This window comes from Panthera leo, chromosome C1 (genome assembly GCF_018350215.1).
Source record: "Panthera leo isolate Ple1 chromosome C1, P.leo_Ple1_pat1.1, whole genome shotgun sequence".
Lineage (NCBI taxonomy): Eukaryota > Metazoa > Chordata > Mammalia > Carnivora > Felidae > Panthera > Panthera leo.
The window spans coordinates 27,764,373-27,792,056 of NC_056686.1; the positions used below are offsets into that span (position 1 = coordinate 27,764,373).

The window sequence follows — 27,684 nt, forward strand, 5'->3', positions numbered from 1 at the left end:
CCGGGAGAGGAAGGGGAGAGGAGCGAGCGACTGGGAGGAGGGGGAGCGAGGCCCGCGGGGCCGCCGGCTCCCCCACAGGAAACCGCTGGGGAGGCCGGTGGCAGCGTCCCGCCCCCAAGCTACCAATAACAACAATAATAGTAGGATGAAGTTCTGCCTGGGTGCCAGGCAGTGCGTGAGTGCCCTTTACGATATTCTAACAATCCTAGAACGTGAGTACCATTGTCGCCACTTGGCAGATAAGTAAACCGAGTCACGGAGTGGTTGAATAATTTTACCAAACGGTCAGGATTTGAATCCACTGCTCTCTGCCTCTAGAGCCCCGGGCTCTTAACCCCTCCTCTACACCTTGCTCTTCCTCCCAGGAGGCCCCCTCACCCAGGGAAGATTGCTCCTTTTCTCCAGTCCTCCCCCAGATGTTCACCTTACAACGGAGGGGGCTCTCATGCCCTCCTCCCAGGGCCCAGGCTGGGTGAGTGTGTCCAGCTGGCAGAGATCTTGTCACACAGGGTTAATGAATGTTGGAGTCCGGCTGGGAGCCAGGCGCAGGCCGGCCTTGCAGAGCCCAGCCTGGAACTTCTGGCCCCCTGTGCCCTTCACAAGAGCAGGAGGCAGTGAAGTGACGCGTTTCGCTCCCGGATAAACCTGCCGATGCGGGATGCGGCCTCATCCATGCCCGCCTGGGCGCAGGGCTCGAGGGTACCATGTGTTGTGTGATCCGCGTGTGCGGCCTGAGGCTTCTTCCTGCTCAGACTCTCAGCCCCCCTGCTGGGCCCCCCTTCCTGTGTTGGGGCTTGGGGTGAGGGGGAGGCCTTCTTGGCGGGAGCCTCAGAGAGGAGGAGGGAAGGAAGGGGGAGAGGAAATTGCAGACATAGCTGAAGGCTCTGCCTGAGGCCTGTGGGCCAGTGACCCCCCTCTCTGTCCAGGCTGGAGACCCCCCACTCCTAGTCCTGAGCCTGGGTTCAAGCAGAGGGCAGATCTAGATGGAGAAAGGGAAGACTGGCCCCCATGGGGGTGGGAAAGGACTCCTGGGTGTTTTGTGTATGTGCACGGAGGCATTTCTGCCCATATGTGTATGTGTGCACGTCCATTTTCGTGTTGTCTGTGAGCATTTGTGTGGGTGTGGGTACGGCTGTGGATAAATCCATACAGCCACTCATCAGCAGATGCTAACTGAGGGCATCTGCCCAGGACCTCCTAGTAATGGGGGTTCGTTGGGCCATAAACAGAACACAAATGTCTGCCCTCATGGAAAGGACATTACAGACATTACATGATAAAGGTAGCCTGGGTGTTAAGGCTCAGAGGGTGGTGGAGAACACCTGGAGGGCACTGGAGGCGAGGCCTGAATCCTGCCACTGCGGGATGGGGCGGGGGGGGGGGGGGGGGTGGGGGGGGGTGGGGGGGGGGTGGGGGGGGTGGGGGGGGGGGTGGGGTGGGGAGAGTGTCCGGGCAGGAGTGGGGGCCAGCTCTGAGGCAGGAGTGTCTTGGGGTGAAGTGGAGGGTGCTCGGACTTTACCGTCAGTGTGGTGGGGAACCCTGAGAGTCTCAGGGGAGCGTCACGGGTCCTGACGTACTTTGGAGAGACCCTCCGTGGGCGCTCAGTGTAGCATGGGCCGCGACAGGGAGAGCAGTGAGCGACTGCGGCCATCTGATCAAACAGCGCCCCGGGGCTTGGCTTGGAAGTCCCCCTGGAGGAGGTGAGGGCATCACCTTCAAGCTGTCAACAATTCCCGCCTTGGACGTGGACGTGAGGGAAAATGTGGGGGGACGGCTTGATGTTGGGCCTGAACACCTGAGGGCGCTTCTGTGCGGAGCAGGTTTGGGGGCAGAGCTTCAGGCTAGATTGTTAGATACGCGATGTCCCCCACATACCCAGGGGTGGTGGCAGAGGGAGGAAGCCGCCAGGGGTCTGGGCGGGACGCGCAGTTGAGGGCCCTCAACACCTAAGATGGATTGGACACTCCGGGAGCGGGTGGGATCACCTCTGGGGCCGGGAGGGAAGAGTAAGCCGCTGAAGCCTGAGCTCGGATGCCGCAACCTCGAGGGCTCTCGTGGAGGAGTGGAGGAGTCGGCGAGAGACGGGTGAGGTGGGAGGAGGAGTCGGCCAGGACGAGGACAAGGGCGGCCATGGCACACTGAGCGGAGAGGCGAGGGTGAGGCCAGAATCTAACCACTGGCTGTGGTACCGGTGGGTTTCCACGGGTGCAGCGAGCTGCGGAATGCCTCCCACCCGAGCGAACAGTGGCGCGTGCTGCGGCGGTGCTTCCGCGACCCCCCTTGAGGATGCTGTGCCTCCCTTTGCACCTGTGTCTTCGTGGGGCTCCACATGCGTGCCCCCCCCCCCTCCCTCGCCGGACCTGTGAGGGCGGCATCGGATCGGGATACGCTCATGTTAAGCTGTGAGCGTGCTATGCGGACCTCTGGGGATTGCTCCCTGCAGACACAGGTGTCTGTATCTGGACTGGTGTGTGACTTGTGTGTTTGGAGTGGGTCAGGCGTGACTCGGCCCTGGTGAAGCAGGCGGCCAGGCTGGAGCAGAGTGGGGGTTGAGCCGGTTCCTGGGCCCAGAGCGCCGCCTTCCCTAGGCGGGGGTTGCATGTGGCCAGGCTCGGCTGGGTGGGAGAAGCAGCAGCCTGGCCCTGGAAAGGTTCAAAAGCGGCTGAGGGCTGCTCCGGGCGGCCCTGGGGGATGTGCCCAAAGGCCATCCATCCCCACAGCCTCATGCCCTCCTGGCCACCTGCCTATCTGCTTTTCGGCCTGCCTCGCGCTGCCCGCCAGCCTGGCCGCCGGTCTGCCCAGCCGCCTGCTTTCCTGTTGTGCTGCCCGGGTCTCTGCGCATGTATCACGGCCTGGCGTGCCTCCCGTCGGTCCACCTGCTGATTTTCCGCCCTGTCTGCCGGCCTCTGACCTGAGGCCTGCCCCCCTGCCCGCTTGCGGGCTGCCTCTCCGCTTTCCTGTCAGCCTGTGAGACTTGAGATTTGTCACCTTGGGAGGCACAGAGAGTGATCCTAAGATGAAACACAGGAAAGACAGGTCTTTTTTTTTCATGTTTATTTTGACAGAGAAAGAGAGAGCACGGGTGTGCACACAGAAGGGGCAGAGAGAGGGGGAGAGAGAGAATCCCTTGCAGGCTCCTCACTGTTAGCACAGAGCCTGACACGGGGCTCGAGCTCCCGGATCTGTGACATCATAACCTGAGCCGACTGAAATCGAGAGTCGGATGCTTAACTGACTGAGCCACCCAGGTGCCCCAAGACAGGTCTTGATGGGAGGTCAGGGGACCGAGAGAAACAGACCTGTGGGAGGGATCTCAGGGGGGCTGGCGTTTTCAAAGCCCCACGCAGGACACGACCCTGCCCCCTTCCCCAGTGGCCGAGCTGGGGATTGGCCTCAGCAGCTCTATTCCTGACACTGGGGCCTCCCCACTGAGGGGTTCAGGAGCTGATTGGGTCTCAGACGGAGGAGAGAAGGTGACCAACCGATGGCTTCCTTAAACCTGCCCAGCCCTCTGAACGCCCTTTAGCCCTGGGACAGCTGCTGGGCAGAGGGCACAGTGGAGTTTGCACAATGAACAGTAACAGTTACGGGTACGAGTGCCCTCCCGGTAGCTGGTACTTAGCGAAGTGCTATGTGCACATTTCACCTTCAGATCCCCCAGTAACCCTGTGTAGTTTGTAGCATGACTCCCATTGTACAGAGGAGGAAAGTGAGGCTCAGGTCAAGCACGTGTGTCTGGTCATGTGGCTGTCAGGGGTGGGGTCTGGACGTGAACTTCGGAGCCCAAGCTCCCCACCAGCCTTCCACGGGGCCGTTTTAGGTCACGGTTCTCCACCCAGTCAGACCCAAAGCCGCCTTTTCACAATACTTTATGTTGCTGCTTTTATGCCCCTGAAACGAAACTTATGGCTAATATACCCACCTCCACATCTAATTAAAAATACAACGTAATATAAACGAAAGGTAATGATCTGTGTTTGTGACGGGGTCAATTGCCAGTCAGGTGACAGCTCTGAGGCACTGGGACATTGCGGTGGTGTCACGGAAACGGTGAAGGGCTCTTGGTAAAGTTCTGAACAAGACCGAGTACCGATTTCCTCCACTTTTACACAGGGGTTGCATTCCCAGAAGATTCAGTGTATGTTATGTGTCTGCCAGTCCTTTGTGTTTATGTTTAAGAGGGAGTTAGATTCTTGGCTCTGGTCATTGTAAACAACTTTTCACTCATGTCGTGCAGGATGTGGAATCTGCCTGCCTTGTGGGGCTGTCTCCGCACCCCCCCCCAAATGCCAGCAGCACCCCTGTCATTCTGATAAGCTCCCCCCAACTCCCTCGCCCCCACACAGATGCACAGCAAGGAGTCCTGCCCTCATGGAGCTCAGCGTTTGAGGAGGGAAGACAGATATAACTAATAATCTGATACAGGATCTGATATGAGGCTGTGATAAGCCCAGTGGAGGAACACAGAGCAGGGTGAGGGGTTAGAGAAGGCCACATGTTCAGGAACAGCCTCTCTGAGGAGGTGACATTTTGAGCAGAGGGAAGCCAGGGAAGGAGCCATGTAAGTATCTGGGGCAAGAGGCTTCCAGAAGTAATAGCCTATACGAAGGCCCTGAGGTGGAACCCTCCTTTGGGATCAGCAAGGAGCCCAGTGTGGCTGGCACAGGGAGTGAGGAGGGGTGGGGGGCCCACAAGTCAGAGGGAGGCCAGGTGTAGAGCCCTGTGGTGTGGAGCTCTCTAAGACACAGACAGACATCTGGATGTTATCCTGCGTGGGATGGAAGCCATCAGAGGTGTCAGCAGGAGGGGGACAAAATCGGACTTCCCAAAGGCTCATTCTGGCTGCCGTGTGGCCCTTGGGCTGTTGTAGGGGCAGGGTGGGAGCGGGGAGAGCAGGAAGCAACAGGAGGGGCTGGGAGAAGTGGTCAGATTCTGCCTGGCTGGTGACAGGATTAGCAGTGGGTTAGGACTGCAGGAGGGGCAAGAAGTCAAGGCAAGGTTGGTTTTGGAACCTGAGCAACTGAGCCACCGAGACTCCATTCCCTCCTTTCCCCATCTCAGAGAGCTGGGCAGCTCCAGTCTGCCTTCCCTGATACGCTGGAGACCGCGAGGTAACTAAAGCTGATAGAAACTGCTCAGTTCTTGTTGGACTTCTCAGGAGCAGAGGAGGCTGTTGATCGCCCCGCCCCCCCCCCCCCCCCCCCCCCACCTTTCTGGTACCTTCCCCTTCCGTGGCTTCCAGGGCTCACAATAAAAACGGAGGAGCCATCTGATAAGTTTAGATCAACGAACCAACAGTTCTGGTGCGCGAGCTGCACGCCAAGCCAGTTCTAGGTGCGGGGGACACGCTAGTCAGCAAAACAGAGTCCCTGCCTGTGTCGGTGAGTGGAAAGCCGGATCCATGCGTGTGCGCAGGAGACACCTGTTCACGGAACTGGGGCTGATCAGGTGGGGGGACAGAAAGGAGGCGGACATGGGGACGAGGCCCAGGCGCAGCCGCCGGCAGAGCCAGAGTGCGGCAATGGCGCGCTGGGGGCGGGCGTGCCTTCTGGCCGAGCATCGGGACAGCTCGACAGCCAAGTTACGGGTCAGGTGAGACGGGGGAAATGTGTGTAGACTTGGGAGTGACCAGGGAGGTGGGGGCCACTTGGCTGCCGGGTGGGCGTGGTGGAGGGTAGGGGCGAGGGGCCGGAGGCGGCTCTGAGTACCTGTAGAGACCCAGGGCCTTCTCACTCTTGCCGTGTGGATGCTTGACTGGGAGGGGGCTCCTCGGCGTGGAGCTCTGCTCCTCTTCTGTGTGGGTTCCCCAACATAGAAATGCGTCTTCCGGGGCACTGTGGTGTGCGGAGGGAGGGGCCGGCCTACCTCCAGCGTCACCGCTCCGTGCTCCATCCGCAAAGTCTAAATTCAGACAAAGGAAGGAAGGAAAGAAAGGAAGGAAGGAAGCCCCGTGGCTTCCTATGGAAGGGAGCGAGGGGGGAGGGCAGTGCAGGAAAAGGCCTGCCTGGCCCTTCTTACCCCAGTTGCCCTGGATGGGCCTGTGGGCGCATGGGCAGTCTGGCTGGCCAGGTCCCCCCGACCCCAGGTGGTCGCTCCCACATCACTACTCTGTGAGCGGCCGCTCCGGGCTGCCTCCTGCCTGCACCGGTCCAGGGCTGAGCAGGCCAAGCAGGGAGAGCACCCTGGGGCACTCGGTGGGGGTGCGCACTAGTGGGTGGGAGACCGCCTGGGGAGTTCCGGTCCCCCATCCAGGCGGTGGCGCTGGTTGGGCGACTGGGGGTAGGGGTGTTGTCCTGGGTTGGAGGGGGGGGGGGCAGAGCTGCAGGAAGCCCGCGCTGCCTGGCTGGGGGCGGGGGGGGGGGGGGGGGGGGGGGGGGAGCACAGACACACAGGTGAGAAGGGCAAGAACAGCAGACGGTACAGGCCACACCGGCTCCAGGTCAGGAAGTTTTATTGCTGACATGCAGGAAGAGTCCCCGTGTAGTACAAAAATATGTCTTTATACAAACTTTTTTGTGACTTTTTCTGTTTTGTTTTGTGTCTTTACGACAGGACCTCCCCTTGTGTGACGCCCAGTGAGGGCTGGCCCAGCCTCCTCCCGTTTGCTTTGACACAAACCCAATCAGACACGTGGGCTGACCCAGAGGCCCAGCCGGTCTGATAAGGCCCTGCAGACCCGGAGGGTATTGCTTTGAAAAGGAGGGGAGAGCCGGCACGTGGCCAGAAGGCCCGGAGGGTCTGGGCAGGGGCCCGGCTGAGACCCTCACAGGAGGACAGTCCCAGGGACTGGGAGCCCTAGGCCAGACTGCATTTCTGCTCCCTTGGGAGACTTTTTGAAATAAATATAGAAAAGAGGACATCCCCTGCCCCTGCAGCACAACGCCCTGGCTCTCAGCCGCTGGCCAGCCGATAGAGGCAGGGCTTCGTGCTCAGGGGGAGTAAGTGCTGGGCTCAGGCGGGCTCCCACAGACCCACTGAGGCAGAGGCATGAGGCGCCCAAGTGCTGGGATGGGGGCATGGGGAGGAAGGGGCATGGGCGGCCCTGCTACTGCTGGCAAGAGGTGGCCCCATTTTTTCCAGATGGGGAAACTGAGGCACAAGGAGGTTTGGGAACTTGCCCAAGTCACTCACAGTGAGTCAGCTTTTTGGGGGGGGGGGGCGGCTCACACTCTGGGAAACAAGGTCACACAGGCCGCGGTCACCTCCCCATTGGGGAACGAGAACAGACAGGAAGGACCTGAGGGGCCCAGGGCTGCCTGGAAGTGCACACTCAGCCTTTCCGGGGGTGCCTGGAGGGGGTAGGCCAGAGGAGGGGTCTTTGCTTGGCCCTGGGCAAGGCCAAGTCCAGTGAGGGAGAGCGGGAGGGAAGGACATTCTGGTGAGAACAGTGTTCTGGCAAGACGGGCATCCACTTCAAAATCTCGGCTCAAAAAGGGCAACAGGCCTGTTCTCAAGCCAGGCAGACCCCCAGGCCCTGCAGCTCTCCCCACAAGCCCCACGGCCCACATGAAGGGGCCTGGCCAGGGTCTGCTGGGAGAGACACCCCATCCGTTATGGGGCAAGAACAGGAGGGGAGATGTCCCCACCGCTCCGCGAACACAGAGGGGTGTGGGGAGCAAGAGGGCGTGCGGGCAGGGCCCGTCTGTCCACGGCCAGCCCGGCACGCCCCTCCCCGCCCGACCACCAGGCACCCCTTTCACATCTGTCAACGTCACCTCGGTACCACAGTGAGGGGTGCAGAAGGAAACCAGGGTTAACGCGAGGGTGTACAGCACCTCAGAGAAGCTACTGAGATGGGAGAAAGAGAACCAAGTCTAGAAAGGCCTCCCCATCACCAGAAACAGGAGGGACCGGTGGGCTGGAGGTGGGGGGGGCCGGCAAGAAGGGGCTTCTGAGCCTGGGGGATGAGGAGGGGGCCCATCTGTGGGCGGTGGACTCCCTGCTGTCCAGCCGGGTGGGGGGGGGGGTGGGGGTGGGGCAGGGAGTGGCCATGGGCGGAGCCACCTAGAGATGGGAGAGAAGTTGATTTCAGTACAAAAATAAATATATCTGAATTCTGCTTAAGATGAGGTGAAGGTTTTCCAAAGCTTGGACTGAGGGGCCTGGGGTCAGAGGGGAGGGATGGAAACAGACTGGGGGTGGGGGGGCCGGGGGAGGGCGGTGGGGAGTGGGCGTTCGTTTTGGGAGCCAGCAGCGAGCTGCGCCTTCAGCTTATTTGTCTGTAGGGGGACAGCCGCCCCGGCCTGGCCGCTGGGCGGTGGGCGGGCTCCCTCCTCCTCCCTCTCACTCAGTCCAGAGACAGCATGGTTAAAGAGCCAGAGGTAGATTAAAACGTCATGATTAAAAGCAGATTAGTTATCTAGGCTTCTCAGATTAAAAAACCAAACAATCAAGCAATCATTCCCAAGGTAGCTTCGTGGTACCTCTGCTGACCCCCTGTGTGACCTGCGCTGTCCCTGCCCCGTCCCCGCCGCGGCCTGGGAGAGAGTTCGGGCCGCCTGCCGGGGGGCTGGGGGGGCCGGGAAGAGGTTGGCGGGTGGTGCTGGCGCCCTGCCCGAGGGGGCTACTTGCGCAGGTAGCGCTGCGCCAGGATGGCCGCGTCCAAGGGGTTCATGGGCTGCGCGTCGTGGCCCAGCCGCCGCACGGGGGGCACGCTGCCGAACTGCCGCTTGGGCACCCAGCTCCGGGCCTCGTGTACGGAGCTCTTCTCCTCGGCCAGCAGCAGCTGCTGCCGCATGTAGTTCTCAAACTCATACTGGGAGCACTCCTCGGTCACCTTCGCCTTTGGGCAGAGACAGAGACACAGAGAGAGAGAGAGAAAGAGAGAGAGAGAGAGAGGTGGAGGGGGAGAGAAGAGCAGGGAGCCTGTGTTAGGTGACTCGGCTCCAGAGGCTGCCCTCCCCAGGCAGCAGCCCCTTGGACCGCGTCTGGCTGGGTGGCCCGCAGTTTGGGTCCCCGAAGCCCTCCACCCAGCCTGGACCTAGCCTGCTGGCCGTCCTGGGGGTCGCCCCAGCTGAAGCACAGGGCTGGGGCGTGAGCCGGATCCCTTCCCCCCACCCCGATCCTAACCCACTGACCTTGGGAGAGGTCGCATTACTTTCCTCAGCTGTGAAGAGGGGCAGGAGTCCCCCCTCAGAGGCGGTCTCGAGAGGCCGGGGGGGTGGGGGGCCCATACAAGTCAAGTGCTAAGAGGGGTCTGGTGCTGGGGGCTCACCACCTGGGTGAGCCTGGAGCACCCAGGCAGACGGTAGCAAACCAAAGTGGTCTGTCCCCATGCTGGTCATCACACGGGGAGGGCAGGGCTCTGGACTGGAACTTGGGGTCAAGTCTTAGCTCCACTACTTCTGAGCTGTGTGACTGGGAAGATTAGTTCACCTCTCTGAACCTCAGTTTCCTCTTTCGTGAAAGGAGGATAAGGACACGGGCCGCCCAGGCCTGTGGGGAGGACCCACTGGAATGCACTGGGGGCGGTGGCACCTAGGCAGGGCAGGGCCTGCAACTCTCTTCTCAAGGGTCAGTGGTCTCTGGTGCAGTCCCAGGAGGCTCCTCCTGCGGTGGATGGGTGGGGGGGGAGGGGGAGGGGCCTTACGGCAGCCCTCCCAGGCCTCACCGAGCCCTGCCCTCCAGGGGGCATCCTAAGATCACCTGCCAGCGGCTGTCAAAGGCCCTGGTTTCTGCCCCCACCCCAGGCCCGGCACTTTCTCCATTGCAGGGAGCAGGAAATGAGAGAAAACTGGGAGAAAATGAATCATCTGGAAAGGGAAGAGCAGAAAGGCTGAGAGAGAGAGAGACTCTGTGAGTCAGAGGCAGAGAAATGTGGCTGTTTAAAGGGCCAGCACACAGCAGGGCCAGGGCTTGGGCAGCAAGAGGAAGCTGAGAGAGGGCCAGGCGGGGCCCCCACCTCCACTGCCCCACGGCGCTCTTGCACGGCTGCCAACCGAGCCGGATGCAAGGCAGGCCCCAGGCAGCTCAGACCGAGGACCTAAGTGTCCCTTTCCTACGTCAAAGGATGAGGCTGAGGCCACGGCGGCCTTGTGGCCTGCCGGGAGCTGCCATCTCTGCCCCGGCCATGCCTGTCCTCCCGGGACGCTGGTCCCTTGGGACTGGGTAATGGCCCATCTGGCCTTCCCGACTCACCTCCTGGGAGCTGTCTGCATTGCTCATCTGGTCGTCGATGTCAGGAACCACTTGCAAAGGCCCGCTCAGAGATGACAAGGACTGCCTGCAGGGGACAGACGAGTCGGGCTGGCCGCGGGCAGCCCTGGCCCCTGCTCCCCAGGCCCGCTGGCCGGAGCCCAGACAGGCCAGGTCCCCACTGCTCTGAGACAGACCTGGGGGGATCACAGCTCGGCAAATTCTTGACATGAATGACCTGTTCCCAAGCCTCAGTTTTCTCATCCAATAATGGGGGACATCTCTACCTCACAGGCTGTCAGATAATGCCAATCCCACAGTTGGCATTAACTGGCATGCAGGAGATGCTTGACCCTGAGTTCTGCCGGCACACTTCCAATCTTGCCCATGGGGAAAATCTGGAAACCTGACTCTGTCTGGCAAAGAAGCAGGCTCAACCTTAGGCTGCTTTTCCGAACGGGATGGGCAGTGCCTAAGGCGGGGCAGAACCCAGCCTTCCACCTGGCCCAGCACCTGCCCGCTTACCACGATGCGATGATGGCACTGAGGGCCTCCAGGACATCGGCCGCGGCGAGGCGCTGCTGGGGGTCAAGGACCAGCAGTTTCCGGATGAGACACACGGTGTTCTCAGAAACCCGCCCGTCCCTGATGTGGCAGAGGGAGAGGGCTCAGGCGGTGCAGGCTGGTGCTGGGTCTCTGTGACCCACGACTCCAAATCTCACTTTGTTGTTTCCGTCCCTCAAGCCTGAGGGCTGGGCCTCCCTCCCCTCCCCAGGGAGCAGGACTCACTCAGGGATGGTGTACTCGGCGGCCTTGATCTTACGGAAGAGCTCCTGTGGGATGCTGTCGTAGAAGGGGAACTGGCCGTAAAGCATGGTGAAGAGCACCACGCCCAGGGCCCACATGTCGCTTGGCTTGCCCCGGTACGGCCGGCCTGTGGGGCACATGGACACGCACACGCTCAGCCCACAGCCGGGGAAGAGCTAAGTGCTGGGATTCCCTCAGCCTACCAGCCACCTGCCTGAAATCCCACCCATGGGACCCCTCTACCTTGTCACTCTCTCCCTCTACCTCCACGCAGGCTGATGCCCCACCTTGGAGCGACTCCCGGAAGAGAAGGGATTACATTGGGCCTTGCGAAGGCCACCCACCTGCACACCGGCCCTGCTCTGCCAGGCTGCGAGCTCCTGGGGGCTGGGCCTGGGTCTGTGGCCCCAGCACCCAGCAAAGCAGCTCGCAGAGCAGGTGGCCAGTAGTGTGTGTAGAACAAAGAGCTACCCGGTTCGGGACCAGTTAGCCATCCCACCCCAATCACTATCCCCTCACCCCAAAGCACTTAGCCCAATCTGTAAGGATCCCCTCTGTCGTCTTCCCCACTAGAAGGAGGTAAGTTCTCAGATGCAGGCGCCTCTCTGCTTGGCTCACCGCTGAGCCCCGGTGCCTAGCACGGACCCAAATATTTTGCTAAAGGAATGAATATCTAGTTAACTCTCTGTGCTAGTTTCCGTCCCTGCAAAATAGAAGGGAGCAGACATTTAACTGAGCATCCACGTTGTAACAGCATTGGAAGAGACACTTTTATTTCATTATGCCTCCATCAAACTCCATGAATTAGATATTGTCTCTATTTTTCCAGAACGAGGCACGGGAATGTCACTTGTCCAAGGCCACACGACCGGCCACAGAAGCCCTGCTACTCCCTCTTTCGGGGCAAGCCATCCACGCACCCACCTGTGCTCAAGCTCCTCCCGTGCCAGTCACTGCCTGACCTGTTCCCGCAAACAAAACAGAACCGAGGCCTTTCAAAGTTCCCCGCCCGCCTGGTCCTTGGACAGCATTCTGCTTGGCACAGCAGCTGACTCGGCGGCAGCCCCGACCCCAGAATGTGACTCAGCCCCCCAAGGGCATGGAAGAAATGCTGCCAGGCGCCTCAGTGTCACCTCCTGGGTACCAGGCAGCGCCTGGACATCCAGGATCCCTGGATGGTCCTGAAGTTGCCTGGGTGGCCACAGACACCTTTGGGATGGGAGATACTGGTTCTGAAGGTCTCTCCAGGCCCGCTGAGGGTCAAGCGGCTTAACCAATGGGCGTCTATGGCACCTGTGCACACAAGTGTTGTTCCACGGGCCTCCTTCATCTAGTCTGTTCCTTTGTCTGCAAAATGGGACAGGAAGCCGGCCTCACAGGGCCACATGGGGAGTGAGCATCTCTTTGCCCTGGCTGGTGCGGCAGGCAGTTTTGTGGGGATGAGCCTCTGCCACGCTTTCTCCAAGGCTGTGTCACCCCGGCCCTGCCAAAGAGCAGCCTGGGTGACCTTGTGCGGTTGACCCCACGGTCAACTCAAGGGCAGCCCCTTTCTGGACCCTGCTCCACCATGTGGGGTCACCAACAGAGTCCGTCTGTGCTACTACTCTTAGTATGGCTCCAAAAAAGGCACCGGCTTGTCCTGCAGCAGCCGCAGGTGGCTCCTGCCGGGACGCCCATGAAAGAATCGGGGGCCGAGGATGCAGGGGCACCGCGGCCGGGGCAGTGTGGGCTCCCTCAGCCTGAGCCCCAGGACGTCTGCCCGGACCTGGATGGGGGATGGAAGGCCCCCTCCAGCAGACAAGCTCTCCCGGGAGCCCTGCCTGGGCAGGCAACCTTTCCCTGAGCTTCGCTTTTGAGGGAACGCTGAACTTCAAGCCTTCCTTTTGTAATGATAATTGCAGCCAATGTTCATTAGCCAGACGGCAGGTTAAAGGCCTGATTTGATCCCACAGGACCTTATGAAGTAGGGGCTATTGCCATCCCTGGTTTATAGACAGATGTGCAGTTGGGGCCCAGAGAAGTCAGTAACTTTTCCAACATCACGCAGCTATTAACCAGACTATAAACTCTACGCTGGCAAGGTCATGTTTGCCCTTTCACAGCTCCAGGCCCGATGCCTGAGGCTACGTTCCGCACACAGAAGAAGAGAAGTGGCCGACCTTGACCTCGGCACTGAGCCCAGAGGGCAGGACATGAAAGTAACTAATCTTTCTGCTCCATCCTCTTAACCACACGGGGAGGGGAGGCGGCGATGCGTTCTGCTTTTAACCCACGAGGAGAAGGGGGCTGAAGGCCGGGTCTCTGGTCTCTGGTCCAGGCTCTCTCTGAAGCACTGGGCTCCTGTTTTATCCTCCAAGACTGGCATGAATCTGGAAGGGCCAGAGACAGGCCACCGGCAGCTACAGGCAGTATCTGCACACGCTAGCCTGGCATCGCTGAGCAGGCCTGACCAAGGGCCTCTTGCCCCTTCTGGGGGCCCCTTCTGCCCCCAGCCCACACGGTCACAGGCCCCACGTCACAGGCCCGGTTCATCATCCTGGCTCTGCCACCCACAGGGATGAGCTGGGGAGTCTCGTGGAGGGCGTCCGGGCTGGGCCGGTCCCCAGGGAGTTGGGGTGCACCTGTGGTGCCTGGATCCCTCTAGCAGGGCCACAGTGACTCCAACCCAAAGCCCGAGGTCCTGGAGAGTGGCAGCGCTGCCCAGGAGAGGCCTGGCATTGCAGCAGAGGCCTCAGCTGGGGGAGGCCTCCAAGGTGTTGCAAATGCTCTGGCGGGTTACGGCAGCCTGCTCCCCGCAAGGATGTGATGGCCTGGGAAGGGGCAGCTCTGTCACCGCGAGGAGGGGTACGTGCGTGCGTGCCGGGCATGACGGCCCCGGAGGCAACCTCGGAAGCTCCGTGTGGAATGGATGGGAACTGAGGTGGAGCCCTTGGTTCCCTAAGGTTCAGAGACGCGATGTGGCAAAGGACGCAGGGGAAAGGAAAGAAAGCCCAGTCGGACATGGGCTTGGGCAGGAGGCGGCCCCGGGCTGGAGCCTCAGTTCTCCCGTTTACCATTAGCTCTGATTTTGGGCAAGAGATTTGATCTCTCCTAGCCTTTGCTCATCTGTAAAAAAAGGACTTGGAATATTTTCCTCACGGGGTAGCTGTGTGGCTCTAAACAGATAATGTGTGTCGTGTGCTCGGCATAGCGCCTAGCGCTTAGCAATACGATCAGGAGGCAGTCAGTACACAGTTGGCTTTTTCATTTTGTGTGTTATCTGTCTCAGCCCCATCAGAAAGTCAGCTCACCATCCATGGCAGCAGGGATGTCTGTCTGCCTGTTCAGTGTTGTATCTGAAGTGTCTAGAACAGGGCCTTCTACGGGGTAGGCCCTTGGTAAATACGGGCGGAAGGAAGGAAGGAAGGAAGGAAGGAAGGAAGGAAGGAACAAATGAAGAGCCAACCCAACTAAGGCAGGGACAGAACAAAGGGAAAGATGTCTTTGAAATGCAAACTCACGGTGGCACAGGGTAAAGACCTGCTCAATGGCTGCCTTTTACACTTGAAATAGGGGATGATGTTCTCGCTCAGGCCCTGCTAGTCTGGCCCACCCCCCTCCCTCTCGGAGCAGCAGCCACACGGCCCTCCAGCTTTGCTCTGTGCTCCTCTGCCCAGTCACACCCCCTCGAGTGCTTCTGTATCCTTCCAATCACAGCTCCAATGTCACTTCCTCAGGAAAGTCCTTCAAGTACCCATTGTTCACACTCACAGAAATATGTTTCATTCCTTCCAAGCACTGATCTCAGAGAATAATTAACCAGGCACCGGCGTGAGGGTCACCATCTTCCTCTCCCATAAGGCCCCAAGTTTTGCACACAGAGGGACAGTACTGGTCTGGACCGCCACCGAAGCCCCGGCACCTAGCGCACCTAGCGCAGGCCTGCCCACAGACCCGCCCGGCTGAAGGAACCAACTGCTGCACACCCTGGCTGGGTGGGGGCCTCGGGGCCCGCTGCCTGGCACACCGCACGTACCGCTGAGCACATCTGGGCTGATGTAGGCGGGGCTCCCCCGCTGGTCCTTCAGCAGGTCCCCCTCGCTCACAAGATGCTTCCCGAGGCAGAAGTTGGTGATGGTTATCCGATGCGTCCTGGGAGAGAGGGGCAGAGAATGAACAAACCTCCGTGTCTGTACCCGCGGGCGCCCGGCTGCCCCACCTCTCATCTGGGGAACAAAGGAATCACACCCACATCTTCTTCTGCTCCCCTGGCCCCCACCGCCTTCCTACGGCTGTGTGAGCGGTGCCATCGGGGGTGCTGACACCAGCCAGCTGCCCTTGGTTGTCACCACCTGAGCTGTCCCCTGGGCATCTGAGGTCACAGGAATGAGTTGCTCTGACCAGGTGAGTGCTCCAGAAGTACTCCCGGGAACCACTGTCCCGGCTGAGCCTGGGGGCTACAGTTTAGGACTCGGAACAATTTCAGAGATTTCTCAAAACAACCTCACGTGACATCTGGTTTGGAATGACCAGAGGTTTAGTTCAGCTCCCTCATTTATACACAAAGGAAAGTAAGTCCAGCAGGGCTCTGGAATCCACCCATGGTGCCGGCTTTGTTCCCTTTTGCTGATCCCTTTGGTCATCACCCTTGTCATTGTCAATCAGCATCACAGGCAGTACTAAAACTAATGCTTGTGGAGTACTCAGCAGGTGCAGGCCCTGGCTTGCGTGTCTGCTGTGGACTGTTTGCAGTCACCCCTCATAAAAGCCTATGAGGGAGACTTTCTCTCTGTCCCATTTTCACAGATGATGCAGTTCAGGCACAGAGTAATAAAGGGGCTGGCCCAGGGTCACACGGCTAGAGAGCAGGATCCAAGCCTTGGTCTGTCTGGCTCCAGAGCCTGTACTCTGGACTGACACCAGTTGGTACCCATGTGTCCCTGACCAGTGCCCTGCCCCTGAATTTCCCTTCAGTTCCATCAAAGCTAACTCACCCCTTGTCTTGTGCTTCAGACCCTCCTCTGACCTAGAAGACCACAGAACCCCCTATCTGGGAATCATGAGTGAGAGGAGCTTAGGGCTCTGATCCTTTCATGAAGCTCGCAATGTGCACAGAAGCAAGTGGCCCAGGGAGGACGCCTTACTCCACACCTTGGCTGTGGGGGTGGGGGTGGGCAGGTAGGCAGGGGAGGGCCAGTGACGCAGGGCGCCTCGCCCCCCACAGAGGGCTCCATGTCGGTGGCTAGGCGGAGAAGTTGGAGGATGGCAGGAAGGGCAGCCCCCAGGGGTCCTCAGGCTGCCAGATGAGTCTCAAGGGTGAAGAGCGGGTCGGCTCAGAGGTATTGGCTGTGCGGGCCCGAGCACGGAATTCCCCGGGAGCTGTGACCAAGAGGCTGTGCGGGCCCTTCAGCTATCTCGGGGAATTCTGCTGGCAAAGGGCTTGGTACAAAACAAAGGTTAGTCTGTCCTCTGCATTCCAAACAGAAACCTCCGACTCTTGCTCTGCATACAGGCCTGCCCTGTCAGATGCCACAGAAATCTGCCTGGTGGCTCCCAGGGGCGGCTAGAGCCTGAGCGTGCCGGCCAAGGGTCTGGCCAAGGACACCACGTCAAGAAGCGGACTGCTCCAGCTCTGGACCGCCCACGTCACTGCCCTGAACGTGGGGCTGCGCTTCGGCAGGGCCCCCACGGAGAGGAAGCACTGCGTTCTTCCCCTCTGCTCAGATGGCAGCTGGAAACGCATCCTGCAGGGGATCTCTCAGGCACGAGGCCCTGGGAAGGGACCGCTCAGGGCAGCGTCTGGTGGGCTGGGGAGTTAGATTCCCCAGTTCCAGTCCCAGCTTGGCCATTTCCTGGCTGTGAGACCTTGGGCACGTTATTTAATCTCTGATGAAGCAAACCTCGGTTTCCTCATCTGTCAAACAGAATATTAGCACCCATTTCCCAGGACCGTGTTAGGATGTGACAAGAAGACAGTCCCAGGGAAAGCATGCGGCCCCGGACGTGGTGACTAGTATCTGAGTGCTAGCTGCCAGCTCGGATTATCCTTTCCTCCTCAGATGGTGGGCACGCCTGGCAGGGACTGGTCATGGGAGACCCCGGGAAAGACCCCATCTGAGGCGGCAGGTGAGGGGAGCCACACTGTGACCACAGGCCCCGGAGCGCAGTGCAGGCTGCGCTTCCCAGTGACTGTGCCGCAGGCCTCGATGTCCCCTGCGTGGGCCAGGCTGGTGGGGCCCGAGGACACCTTGTGCGGCGGGCAGCAGGGCCGAGCCGGCCTACACTGCCGAGGGCCTGGAGTCTGTCCCACGGGAAGCCACACGGTCAGCTCTGAGACCTCCCGAAGCTTGGCCATGCTCCCCTGCCCTGCCCCCACCACCCAAGTCGGCAGGAGGCGCCCACATCCCTGGGAGCCCCCAGACCCCCCAGGCCCATCCTGGCAGGAGGGGGCGAGGGCAGCGGGAGCGAAGGGAGGCAGCTCTGCGTCAGCAGGATCTGCTCTGTGTGAGTCACTCTTTAGTTATGACCCTTCGGGCTACCAGTGTTTTTCTCCTTTTCTAGGAACTTGGTGTGCAACTTGCTTACCCAAAAAGAAAGGAGGAAGGAGAGAGAACCCACAGCAGACCTCATATAACCCCAAAAGGGGATTTCAGGTTCCAACCCTTGCCTTCTCTCCAAAGCAGGGTGAACTCGTCACTCCAGCTGCCTTGCAAACACTTCTCCCCGCTTCCTCCCCTGGGAGCGCTCCATTCTGCCAGAGCAGAGGCCTCCAGCTCCCTGGCTCCCTGGCTCCCTGCCTCTGCAGCTGGTGTCAGGGCCAGACCTGACGGGCAGGCGAGGGCTGGAGCTCCTCCAGGTCGGCCTTGGACTTTGCGAGGGTGCACGCGAGAGGGGCGGGCTGTGCCCGCAGACACGCACAGGGCGGGCTGTGGCGTCCGGAGTGGGTCCCTCTGCACCAGGCGCGCCGCCCCCTCCCGGAGCACCCGTGAGAGGTGAGAGGTGGCCAGAACCTCTGTCCTTCCCAAGACCCAGGAGAAGGGGATCATTAGATTAAAGGCAATGCAGCCAAGACACAGGCTCTGAGCGGGGTACTGGCGCCCCTCAATCCGAGGAAAACACACACCGGCACGCACACACGTGCAGACCAGACAGACAGACAGACAGACACATACGTGGAGGAGCTGCTCTAGCTGTACTGTCGTTATTCAAGAGAGGTATGGCCTCCCGACTACACTCCCAGAAGCGAGGGGGCCCGGAGAAGTGACGGGGGAAGCAGACCCACCACGGACACACAGAGGCCTGGAGGACTGCTGTGGGTAGCAGCACAGGAGCCCGAGTGCGCCTTCCCACAACCCCCTCAGGATGCTCATTTAGAGCCAGTGCACAGTCGTGTGGAAGGCTGGAGGACGCAGGCTCCGCAGCCAGACGTACTTAGGTGGTCCAAAAATGTGCCCTCTCTGGGTGAGCAGTGAGCCTGTGGTCCAGAGTGGGATGGTGACCGGGCCAACACCCCACAGCAGGCCAGGGCCTCGCCGGGCTCGCCACTGGTGCCCCCACCAGCCACCCGACACCCAGCAGGCCTCGTCTCCCGGGGGGGCGGGAGGAGTGAGCCGCAGGCTGTCTAGCACGGGGTGCACTTACGACGGGCCCGGCCCCGTTAGGCAGTTCCACATCTGAGGCCAATCTCTACAGGGAGGTTTGGTCACCTCCACTTTCACAGATGAGGACACGGAAGCTCAGAGAAGCACTTGATCCCACAGCAGCCTCTCAATACACGGACAAATCAGTCAATAACAAATCATCAAATGAATCCCCATGGTCTCCCGGGTAACTAAGAGGGGGCGCTGGGCTCTGAGCCAGGCCTGACCCCTACGTCTGGCTCCTCCACAGCTTCCCCAACTCTCCCACCTGGCCAGGCAAGGGTTCGAGCAGCCCTAGGATTTCAGTTTCCTTCCCTCCTCCCTGTGGAGCATGACAGGGTAAGGTTTTCACTGCTTCACTTTCTCCAGCTGGCAATCTTTACTCATCCTTCATGAATTGACTCAGACGGCCAGAGTCTCTGCCCGCCCCGCCCCCGCCATGGGCCCCCAGCCAGTGCTTTCTGGTCGGTGCCCCATTGCACGGGGACTCTGGAACCGTGTCTGTCCGCAGCATCCTCCCCATGGCATCTCAGGCCGGCACTGCAGGATCTGGTACCCCCACGCCTCCTCCCCAGAGGCCCATCTCCCTGCAGCTTCCCCTGTGACTGCCATGGTCCTGGATGCTTCACGGGGGCAATGGACCCCCGCCTGGGTGGGTGGCCCCGTCACGGAACAAATTGTCACACACACCACTTCTGCCCTGAGACTGATGCCTGCCATCTGCGAGCCCCCCCGAGCCACCGCAACACCTGGAGGTGAGAGGGTGACGAGGGTGAGATGCCAGCCCAGGCAGAGTAGGGGAGGTGGGAGCCCCTCCCAGCCCTACACTTTCCCGGTCATGGTGGTGCCTGCTGGAAGTCCGGAGCCCCTGCAAGGCTGGGGCCCCTCCGCCTGAGGGGGTGACGGCCTGACGCAGGGGCCTTGTATGATCTCCCTCTGCCGCTGACTGACCGAGGCTGCTAGGGTGAGCCACCCAGACCCCCTCCAAGGGGGAGCACCCTCTCCCTGCTGCTGGGACTAGTGACTTCTGACCACTGAGCTGCGTTTGTTCCCGGGAAGCTTCCTTAGCCAAAGTAAGCCACCCGGGCCACAGCCCTCATGCCCAGGCTGGCCCCTTGCCTCGATGTGGGACATCTGAGGGGCCCTCTGGTTCTCGAGTTTTCCAGGCTGAAGCCCTGCCGTGACTGTACCACAGCTCCGTGTCTCCCCCCGCCCAATCCCACCCTCTCCCCTGAGCGCACCTCCTAGTAACCCTCGGGAACACACACCTTGGAGTCTTTCCTGGGAACCCGACCTGTCACAAGGCCTCATTTTGTTCATCTGTCACTCTTTCAACTCATGTGTCCCCTTTGTATATTTACTGAGCACTCCCGAGGCACAGTGAATGGCCCAAGGAGGACATCTGGAGCCCTTCTCAGAGCTCCCTTTCTGTGGACTTTAAGACTCCCCTTCTTTTTTTTTTCTCTTAATGTTTATTCGTTTCTGAGAGAGAGTGCATGCACGGGGAAGGGGTAGAGAGAGAGTGGGGTGAAGGATCTGAAGGAGGCTCTGCCCTGACAGCAGTGAGCCTGCAGCGGGCTCAAATTCATACACCGTGAGATATGACCTGAGCTAAAGTCGGATGCTCAACCGACTGAGCCACCCAGGCGCCCCAGACTCCCCTTCTAAGCAAGCACCATATTCCCATGTGGGAAACGGCAGAGGAAGCAGACACTGCACCTCCCGCCCCCTGGGATTCCTGGGGGAAGTGGGCTGTTTTGAGCCAGAAACACGGGGGCACTGTAGGGCGCTGGCAAGCTGCAGCGTGTGGCCCGTGCCAACCCCAAGGTTACATCAAGAAAGAAGAAGAGAGAATCTTACCTTTTATTGAGCACCATGTTCCCAAGCTTCAGGTCTCTGTGCACAATGTTTTTCTGGAAAGCAACAGGCATGTGGTTTGTAATGCGAAGGTTAAGGCCATGGTTGGATCCAGCCTCTAAGATGTGGGCTCTCCAGGAGTTGGGGAAGGCAGGAAAAAGCTCTATGATGTGTCTCTTTAGGCTCATGACTTGATTTGTCAGCCACAGGCAGGTGAGGACCATCCTAAGGCTTCAACAACCGTGGGCAGGAATGGGGTGATAGGTGAACCCAGGCAGTCTCTGCCCCACCCGGGGCGGCTCCCCCAGCTCTCTCCCCTCTGGGCAGCAGCCAGTGGGGAAAACTACTCCTCTCTCCGCCTCCAGTAAATAGCCCGCTGGAAAACCAAACCACAGGCGCCTGCGTGGATCTGCGCTATGAGATGAACCCTCCGGTTCTGGCGAGCAAGCAGTGCAGGCTCAGCCTGCAGAAGCTGTGTGCCCGGGACAGGCCAGGCTCTCCTCACCTGGACCTCGGGGTGCCTGACACCCCAACCCTAGGAAAAGCTCAGAGACAGGCTGTGGCTGCCCGAGCGGGACCTCACAGTTGTCGCCTTCGCCGGGAGACCACAGGGCCGCCTCTTGGCGGCCGGGGAGTTGCTATGATGTGCTCCACCAGGCTGCCCGGGCAGCACGTCCCCAGGAACACGGGCTGAGGCCTGCAGCCCTGTGCCCCACTGGGCGCACAGGTCATCCGGCCGCTTTCTGCCTGGATGTTCTGGAAAGCGCACCCGGCCGGGAGGGAGGGGCAGCGGGGGGGACCAGAGCTGCTTTCGCTGAGCAGCAGCAACAAGGGTGGCCTTCTGCGGCAGGGGGACCTGGAGGCCTCTCGGTCACTGGGGCCCAGGACGCGCCGGGCAGAGGAGGAGGGACAGGCAGCGGGGCAGGTTGTCACCTGGTGCAGGGCCTCCACTACGCGCACCACGTCGTAGAAGATGACCACAGTCTCCCGCTCGCTGAGCCTCTTCTCCTTGATGACGTAGTGCTGCAGGTTGATCAGGTCGGCGGTCTTGTCGCTGAGGTCATGCGCACAGAGGCAGTCGAGGACGAGGCAGATGCGCTTCTTCATCTTCTTAACCATCCGGCTGGATTCTGTGTCCTCAACGATTTCACAGGTGCGGTCCTGGGGGGGCAAGGGGGCAGACCCGGGGGCTTGGCCACAGACCAGCAGGTTCAGGGCCAGGGGTTTGGGACTCTCCTCTGGAGCCAGATACACACGCGAGAGCCTAGAACAGGCTGCACGTGTGGGGTGGTGGAGGCCCGAGGCCTGGGTGGCCTGGACCAGCAGACCGTTCGGTAATGCCCAGCTTCCTGTGTGCCAGGGCCAAGCCCAGCCAGGGGCTGGGGTGAAAGCGGCTCAGGCTCAGGTTTCATGCTCTGATGTCAAAGCAAAGGGTCTGGATCGGGGCTGGGAATGTAATGCTAAAGGGAGCTCTGAGCCCAGGGTCCAGGCAGCAAACCCAGGGCCCTGGCACTCCTCCTTCCATGGCATATCCAGGGATTCCAGCCATGACCAAGGTCCGAGGCGGTGGAAGTCAGGTGTTCTGGACACCTGTCAGTTCCAAGACAACTGCTTTCGCATGGAAGCGGGACTCCTGGGCAGCCAGGTAACAGTGGGTAAGGTTGGGCTCAGGCCCCAGCTCCCCCTTGTCCCAGCTGTGGGACACGGGGCAGTGCACCTCACTTTTCCGTCTCTGGTGCCTCATCTGTCAAAGGGACCTAGCACCCTGCCCTCACAGGTTGTGGAGAGAGGAAGACAACCCATGCCTGCTATCAGGAAGTGGGTTCTGTAACCAACATGTGATAGCAAGTTCTGGGCCCATTTTCCTTGCTGAAAAGGTGCCTCTTTTTCTTTTTTCTTAAGATTTTATTTTTTATTATTTTCTAAAAAATCTTTAATGTTTATTTTCTTCTGAGAGAGAGAGAGACAGAGACAGAACATGAGAAGGGGGGAGGGGTAGAGAGAGAAGGAGCCACAGAATCCAAAGCAGGTTCCAGGCTCTGAGCTGTCAGCACAGAGCCCGACACAGGGCTCGAACCCACGAAATTGCAAGATCATGACTTGAGCTGAAGTCGGATGCCCAACTGACTGAGCCACCCAGGCGCCCCTTAAAATTTTAAGTAATCTCTACACCCAGCATGGGGCGTGAACTTACAACCCCGAAATCAAGAGTTACATGCTCTACCAACTGAGCCAGCCAGGCACCCAACCTGAAAAGGTATTTAGTAAGACAGAAAACACGGGGACTTTCACTCTGTCAGCTTGGGGAGGCCCTCAGTGTCATCCCCAGCAGACTGACGCTTGCCTCCGGGGAACCCCTGGGGACTGAATATCCACATTTCTCCTTCCGAGCGGATCACACCTCTTGTTCACTTTTCCCCAGAGGCCCAGCAGTGTCTGGCACACAGATGACTCCAGAAAAGGTTCTAATCACGCAGGTTCTATTATTCAAGATGACATAAAGCAGGGCCAAGCTTTGGAAGCTATCAGAGATGAAACACTAAAGAAACACAATCCCGCTCAGTTGGGTTTCATGCTCAAGGGAAGCACTCTGATTTTTCAGAGTTGTCTCTAATTGCGCATCTAATAATAAACACCTTAGTGTGTTTATGTATGGGAGTGGGGGGGGGGGCATTTCCCCTTTATTTTATCCAGGAAATCAAGCTGACAAGAAAATACCAATGCTGAGCATGTACAGGGACAGCTTGGGCTGCACACACTCCCATTCACCTTCCCGACCTTACAAGGCGAGCGTCCATCGCTGCCTCCATCCTACAGATGAGGAAGGTGAGCCGTAGGTGGAAGTGACCTGCCTGAGGTCACGCAGCCGGCATTCAGGGCTGCCGGATCCAAAACCTCTGCGGCTCCCTGCCACCACACGGCCTGTCGAGGGCCAGGTGCCTCTAGCAAGAGTGGCCCTGGCCAGCGCGTCTAGCTGAGGGCTCTTCAGAAGCTGTGTGTGGGGCCTGGGCAGGAGGCCTCCTGGGCACCCTGAACCGGGCCTTCCTCATTTCCGGAGACACGATTTCGGTTCTGCCCCGAGGATGGCTCCTTTCAGGGCACAAGGACGAATTAGTACCTTCCCTGAGGGACCTGGCACATCTGAGCGCGAGGGCACAGGGACACTCGCTGAACTAACTGGAACGCCTGGGCAGCAAAAAAGGACCGTCGGCACCAGAAACAACTGGTTTCACCGCCCTCCCGCCCTGGCCTGGCCAGCTCTCCACACGACACACCCAGGAAGAGCCCGTGGGTCTGTAACGGACTCCGTGCTTTCCTCCCTTTTGGGAACAGCGGGTCTCCTTGGAGAGAACTGTGCACTCCTGCGAGGCTGTGGCCATCGTGGCCTGGACGCCCCAGCTAACGTGGCCGCAGCCTGGCCTCCCAGCCCGCCCCACCCGGGAAGTCCTGGTGCGCCCGGCTGGCAGGGCTCCCAGGAGGCCGCGCAGGCGAGCTGCTCCAGCCACACAGGCGGCCCCCGCAGGCCAGCCGGGGAGGGGGTCGGGGGGAAGGGTGGGGACAGGCAGCCCCCTCTGCCACTCACCTGGAAGAGCCCGTGGTGGTGAACCACGCCATCCTGCGTGTGGAGGAGGGAAAGCAGAGAGTACTCGGTGTGTAACAGCATCTTGCCTTGCCTCTCCTCTTGGCTTTCTATTCCTTGGTCCCCCCTCTCCTCAAGGGTAAGGATCTTTAGGAAGGCACACACACAAAAAGACCAAAAAGCCAAAAAAGACCTTACTTTACAAAGCCGAGTGACAACGGGAGGAGCAGGGGGGCTCACGTTCCGCCATGCAACACCGCACACGCGCACTCACACGTGCACATACGACGTGCAAGGTTTTCCGTAGTGTGACGGCAGTGTGATTCCTGCTCTGGTGGAGCCCTTTGAATCGGGCCCGCTCAGAGCGAGACTGCGTGAACCCGACTGCCTCCCGGGAAGAAGCAGCTTGTTCGCAAGCGGTGTGGCTGTGAAGGTGGAGGAGGGGGGCGAGCAGGCTGGCAGGACGGCCCCGGGTCCCAGGCCTCCCCCACCCCCGGTGCTTCACTCACCTTCAGCTGATAAAAGTCATCTGTGCCATCCTTCCTCGCTAAACACTGCACGATGCTTGGCACCGGGGAGTTGCCCAGACGGGGACCTACGGCACACAGAGCCTCGGGCTTACTTTTCGAAGAAGCCCTGTCTCCCGTGGCACCACGCGGTCTTTCCGCTAGATCTCTTCTTTGGGAAGGTCATTTACATCCACTGATTTACCCCCCTTGTCTCCTGGGGGCCAGTTCTCACGGGCTCCCCTCCAGAAGTGGAGGATTTGATGTGCATCTGCCCGAGGCACACCTGGCTTTTACAGGCATGTTTCTCAAAAAGAGGGGTTTTCAGCAGTGGCTGTGTGCTGGAATCTCTGAGGAGCGTGTGTTTAAAAAAAAGAGAGATCCCAGCTGCAACCTGGAGCCTCTGAATCAGCATCTCCCGGGTGAGAAACCAGAGCTTTGGCGAGTTCCCCTGGTAGTCTGAGGGGGCCGCCGGGCCCGTCAGAGCACCCGGTTTGGGGAACTTCTGTACTTCTGGAGATGTACACAGCTCCTTGTCCTTTGATGGCACCTCGCCTGAGCTTTCAGATCATACATAACTCAGACAATGTCACAGTGTCACTTAATGGCGCTTCACTGCTCTTAACATACAGCTGAAACTTCTTTTTTGGCTTCCAAGGTCTTGTACGATTTGGCTCCCGCCCACCTAACTGATTATGTTTCCCCACCCCACCACCATAGTCCAGCTACACTGTGCTCTTAGGTACTAACTTGTTAAGCCCTTTCCTGCCTCTGGGCCTTTGCATTTGCTGCTCCTTCTGTCCAGGATGCTTTCCTCTGCTTTTCACATGGCTGCTTCCTTTTCACCCTCGGGTGTCAGCCCAAGTATCACTTCCTCATACAGAACCTTCCTTGTATACACCCCCTCTAAACCCGTCACTCTCACATCATCTTATTTTCTTCCTTCAAGGCCCTTACTGACCCAATGATGATCTTGTGCACGGTTTACTCTGTTTCTTTTTCCAACTAGAATATGAAGTTCTGGTGAGTGCAGTAACTTGCCTGTCTTGTTCACTGCTGCAGCCCTAGCAAATCGCCCAGGCCTGGCACATAGTAGGCACGGGGAACTATCTGATCAACGCCTGGGGCTGAACCGTCCTGTGCCCATAAGTCCAAGACAGCGCCCCAAAGCAAAACTCACACCCAGTCTCTGGCTGGTGGAAGAGTTGGCGTCCTCAGAACCCAGCTCACTCCTGCAACGCTGAGCCCAGCAACCCAGATTTGCTGGGCCTCCAACATCAGGCAGAAAGGCCCTGTTGCTACTCTGGACCACCGGGAACCCCCACTGGGAAGTTCCACAGGACTTCTGTGCCAATTTTATAAGACCTCTGGAGGGCTATACCAAATGCCTCGTGGAATTACTTGTGCCCTCCAAGAATGGTCCAAGAAGTGCCTTGGATGATGGACCTTGGGTTCAGATGCAGCTTGTGTGCCTCCCATGGTGGCATGGGGCGGGGGCACACGCGGGGATCCATGGGGGAAGAGACGGCTTAGCTCTCAGCCGCAGCAGACCTAAGGCTCATGAGGCTACGACAAAAATGACAGCTGTTGGTAAGACATGACCTAACGCTCTGGATCTTCCACAGGCACAAAGAGACTGCGTGTCGAGCAGGGAAGCTAGGGCCAGGCCGGGATGGGTCAGGCCCTGCACTGTGGTGGGTGTGGCGCTTCACCCTGCACTGCTGCGCCTAGGCCTGCCGCCCCGCTCACCATGTCAGACTGCGCCTGCGCCCCCCGCCCCCCCTCCCCCCTGCAACCTGCCTCACCCAGTGGTCAGAGGCTTACCCAAGATGAATGGTCCAGCTCTCTTTGCATTATTTCCGGAAATGCCACCTCCTAGAGCCTTGGCCCTGGCCGACGTTTCCCCAGCTCCTCTGTCCGATGCTCTCCGCTTCATTCTCAGCTCTAGACAAGACACAGAGGAGCCCTTCTCACTGAGCAAGTCAGCGAGTTTCCTCACGCGAACTCAGCCTGCAAGTCTGACTTGGGGATGCGTCACACAGCTGCTGCTGCTGTTCCCGCTGCCGCCGCCACCTCCTCCCCCTCCCGGAGGAGCATCAAAGGTTCCCAGTGACAAAGAACCACAGCTCCTTTCCTTGGCATTAATCAGGGGCTCAAGGGGAATGTCCTTCCAGGCAGCATATACTGGCTACAGAGGTGGGCAGCCAGCCCATCTCAAAGGGGCCAATCAGATGCAGAGAGGACACTGGCTTTGTGTGGATGCAAACTGAGGTCCCCGAGAGACCACCACAGAGACAGAGAGGAGAGATGGCCTGGAAGTGGCTGTTCCCAAGGTGAAGTCTTCCCCCCAAATACCTGTAGCTAAATGGCCTGAGGTGCTGAATCCTGGGTCCCCCTGCATCCCCACTGGTCCAATCTCTGGGGTGTGGGATGGAGGGGGCCCCGGAGGACTCTCATGCCCACCAAGTGTGAGGATGGCTGCCCCGAGGATCTTCTCTCTCAAACTCCTCTGACTCTTAGGTCCTCTCTGATGGAGGAACACCCCAAAGTTGTCATGGGGGGGGGGTGTTACTTTTTCTTCTCTTTCTCCTATTTTCAAATTTTTCTTGAATGACTTTTAAGAAAAACATATATTGTGCATTTAAGAGCCAGTTAAAGGATGCACCTGGATGTGCCTGGAAATCCCTATCTCCTCCAGGGTTAGGAGGAAAGATGGACACAGGAGCCAGATTCTAAAAGATATTAACCTCTGGATGTGGATTTAAAAAGACAAGAGTTGCTCCTTCCAGCCGCCTATAGTTAACAGCTTGGGAAGGCAGTGTCCTAGACAGCGGGGGGGGGCAAGGACACAGATGTACACGGATGAATGGGCAGGGAGGGCAGAGGGTCACAGGGGTGCCTGGGGAAGGCCAGCTCCCCGGTCCTGAGGAGGGGCCCTTGGCCCTGAGGGAGCCCAGGGAAAACCCTGTGGAAGTGATACCGAAGTGGGCTGCGCAGGGGCCAAGGTCACTCCAGGCAGGGGGACCTGGGTGAGCAAACCTACACAGGTAAGAAACGGCACGTAAGCAACCAACTCCAAGGAGTTTGTGTTGGTGGAGCGTATGGCCTGAAACAGGGGGTGGTGAGAAGTGACCCAGAGAGAGGGACAGGGGCCAGATCTAGGGGACCTGATGGCCAAGTT

The 27,684-nt window shown here is 59.4% G+C and overlaps 1 protein-coding gene across 4 annotated transcripts in view; it reads right to left on the reverse strand.

Moving 5' to 3' along the window:
• Positions 1–6,434: 6,434 nt before the first annotated feature.
• STK40 (serine/threonine kinase 40) overlaps positions 6,435–27,684 on the reverse strand; it is a 39,982-nt gene continuing 18,732 nt past the window's right edge. For all 4 annotated transcript variants that reach the window (XM_042948836.1, XM_042948834.1, XM_042948837.1 and 1 more), the window contains 10 exons: positions 26,328–26,447; positions 24,507–24,592; positions 24,001–24,144; positions 21,351–21,578; positions 20,421–20,473; positions 14,957–15,072; positions 10,924–11,068; positions 10,660–10,779; positions 10,138–10,222; positions 6,435–8,782 (listed from right to left, as the gene is read on the reverse strand). In XM_042948836.1, coding sequence (XP_042804770.1) covers positions 8,564–8,782; positions 10,138–10,222; positions 10,660–10,779; positions 10,924–11,068; positions 14,957–15,072; positions 20,421–20,473; positions 21,351–21,578; positions 24,001–24,144; positions 24,507–24,592; positions 26,328–26,439 — 1,308 coding nt within the window. In that variant the 5' untranslated portion in view covers positions 26,440–26,447 and the 3' untranslated portion in view covers positions 6,435–8,563. The remainder of the gene's footprint in view (positions 8,783–10,137; positions 10,223–10,659; positions 10,780–10,923; positions 11,069–14,956; positions 15,073–20,420; positions 20,474–21,350; positions 21,579–24,000; positions 24,145–24,506; positions 24,593–26,327; positions 26,448–27,684) is intronic.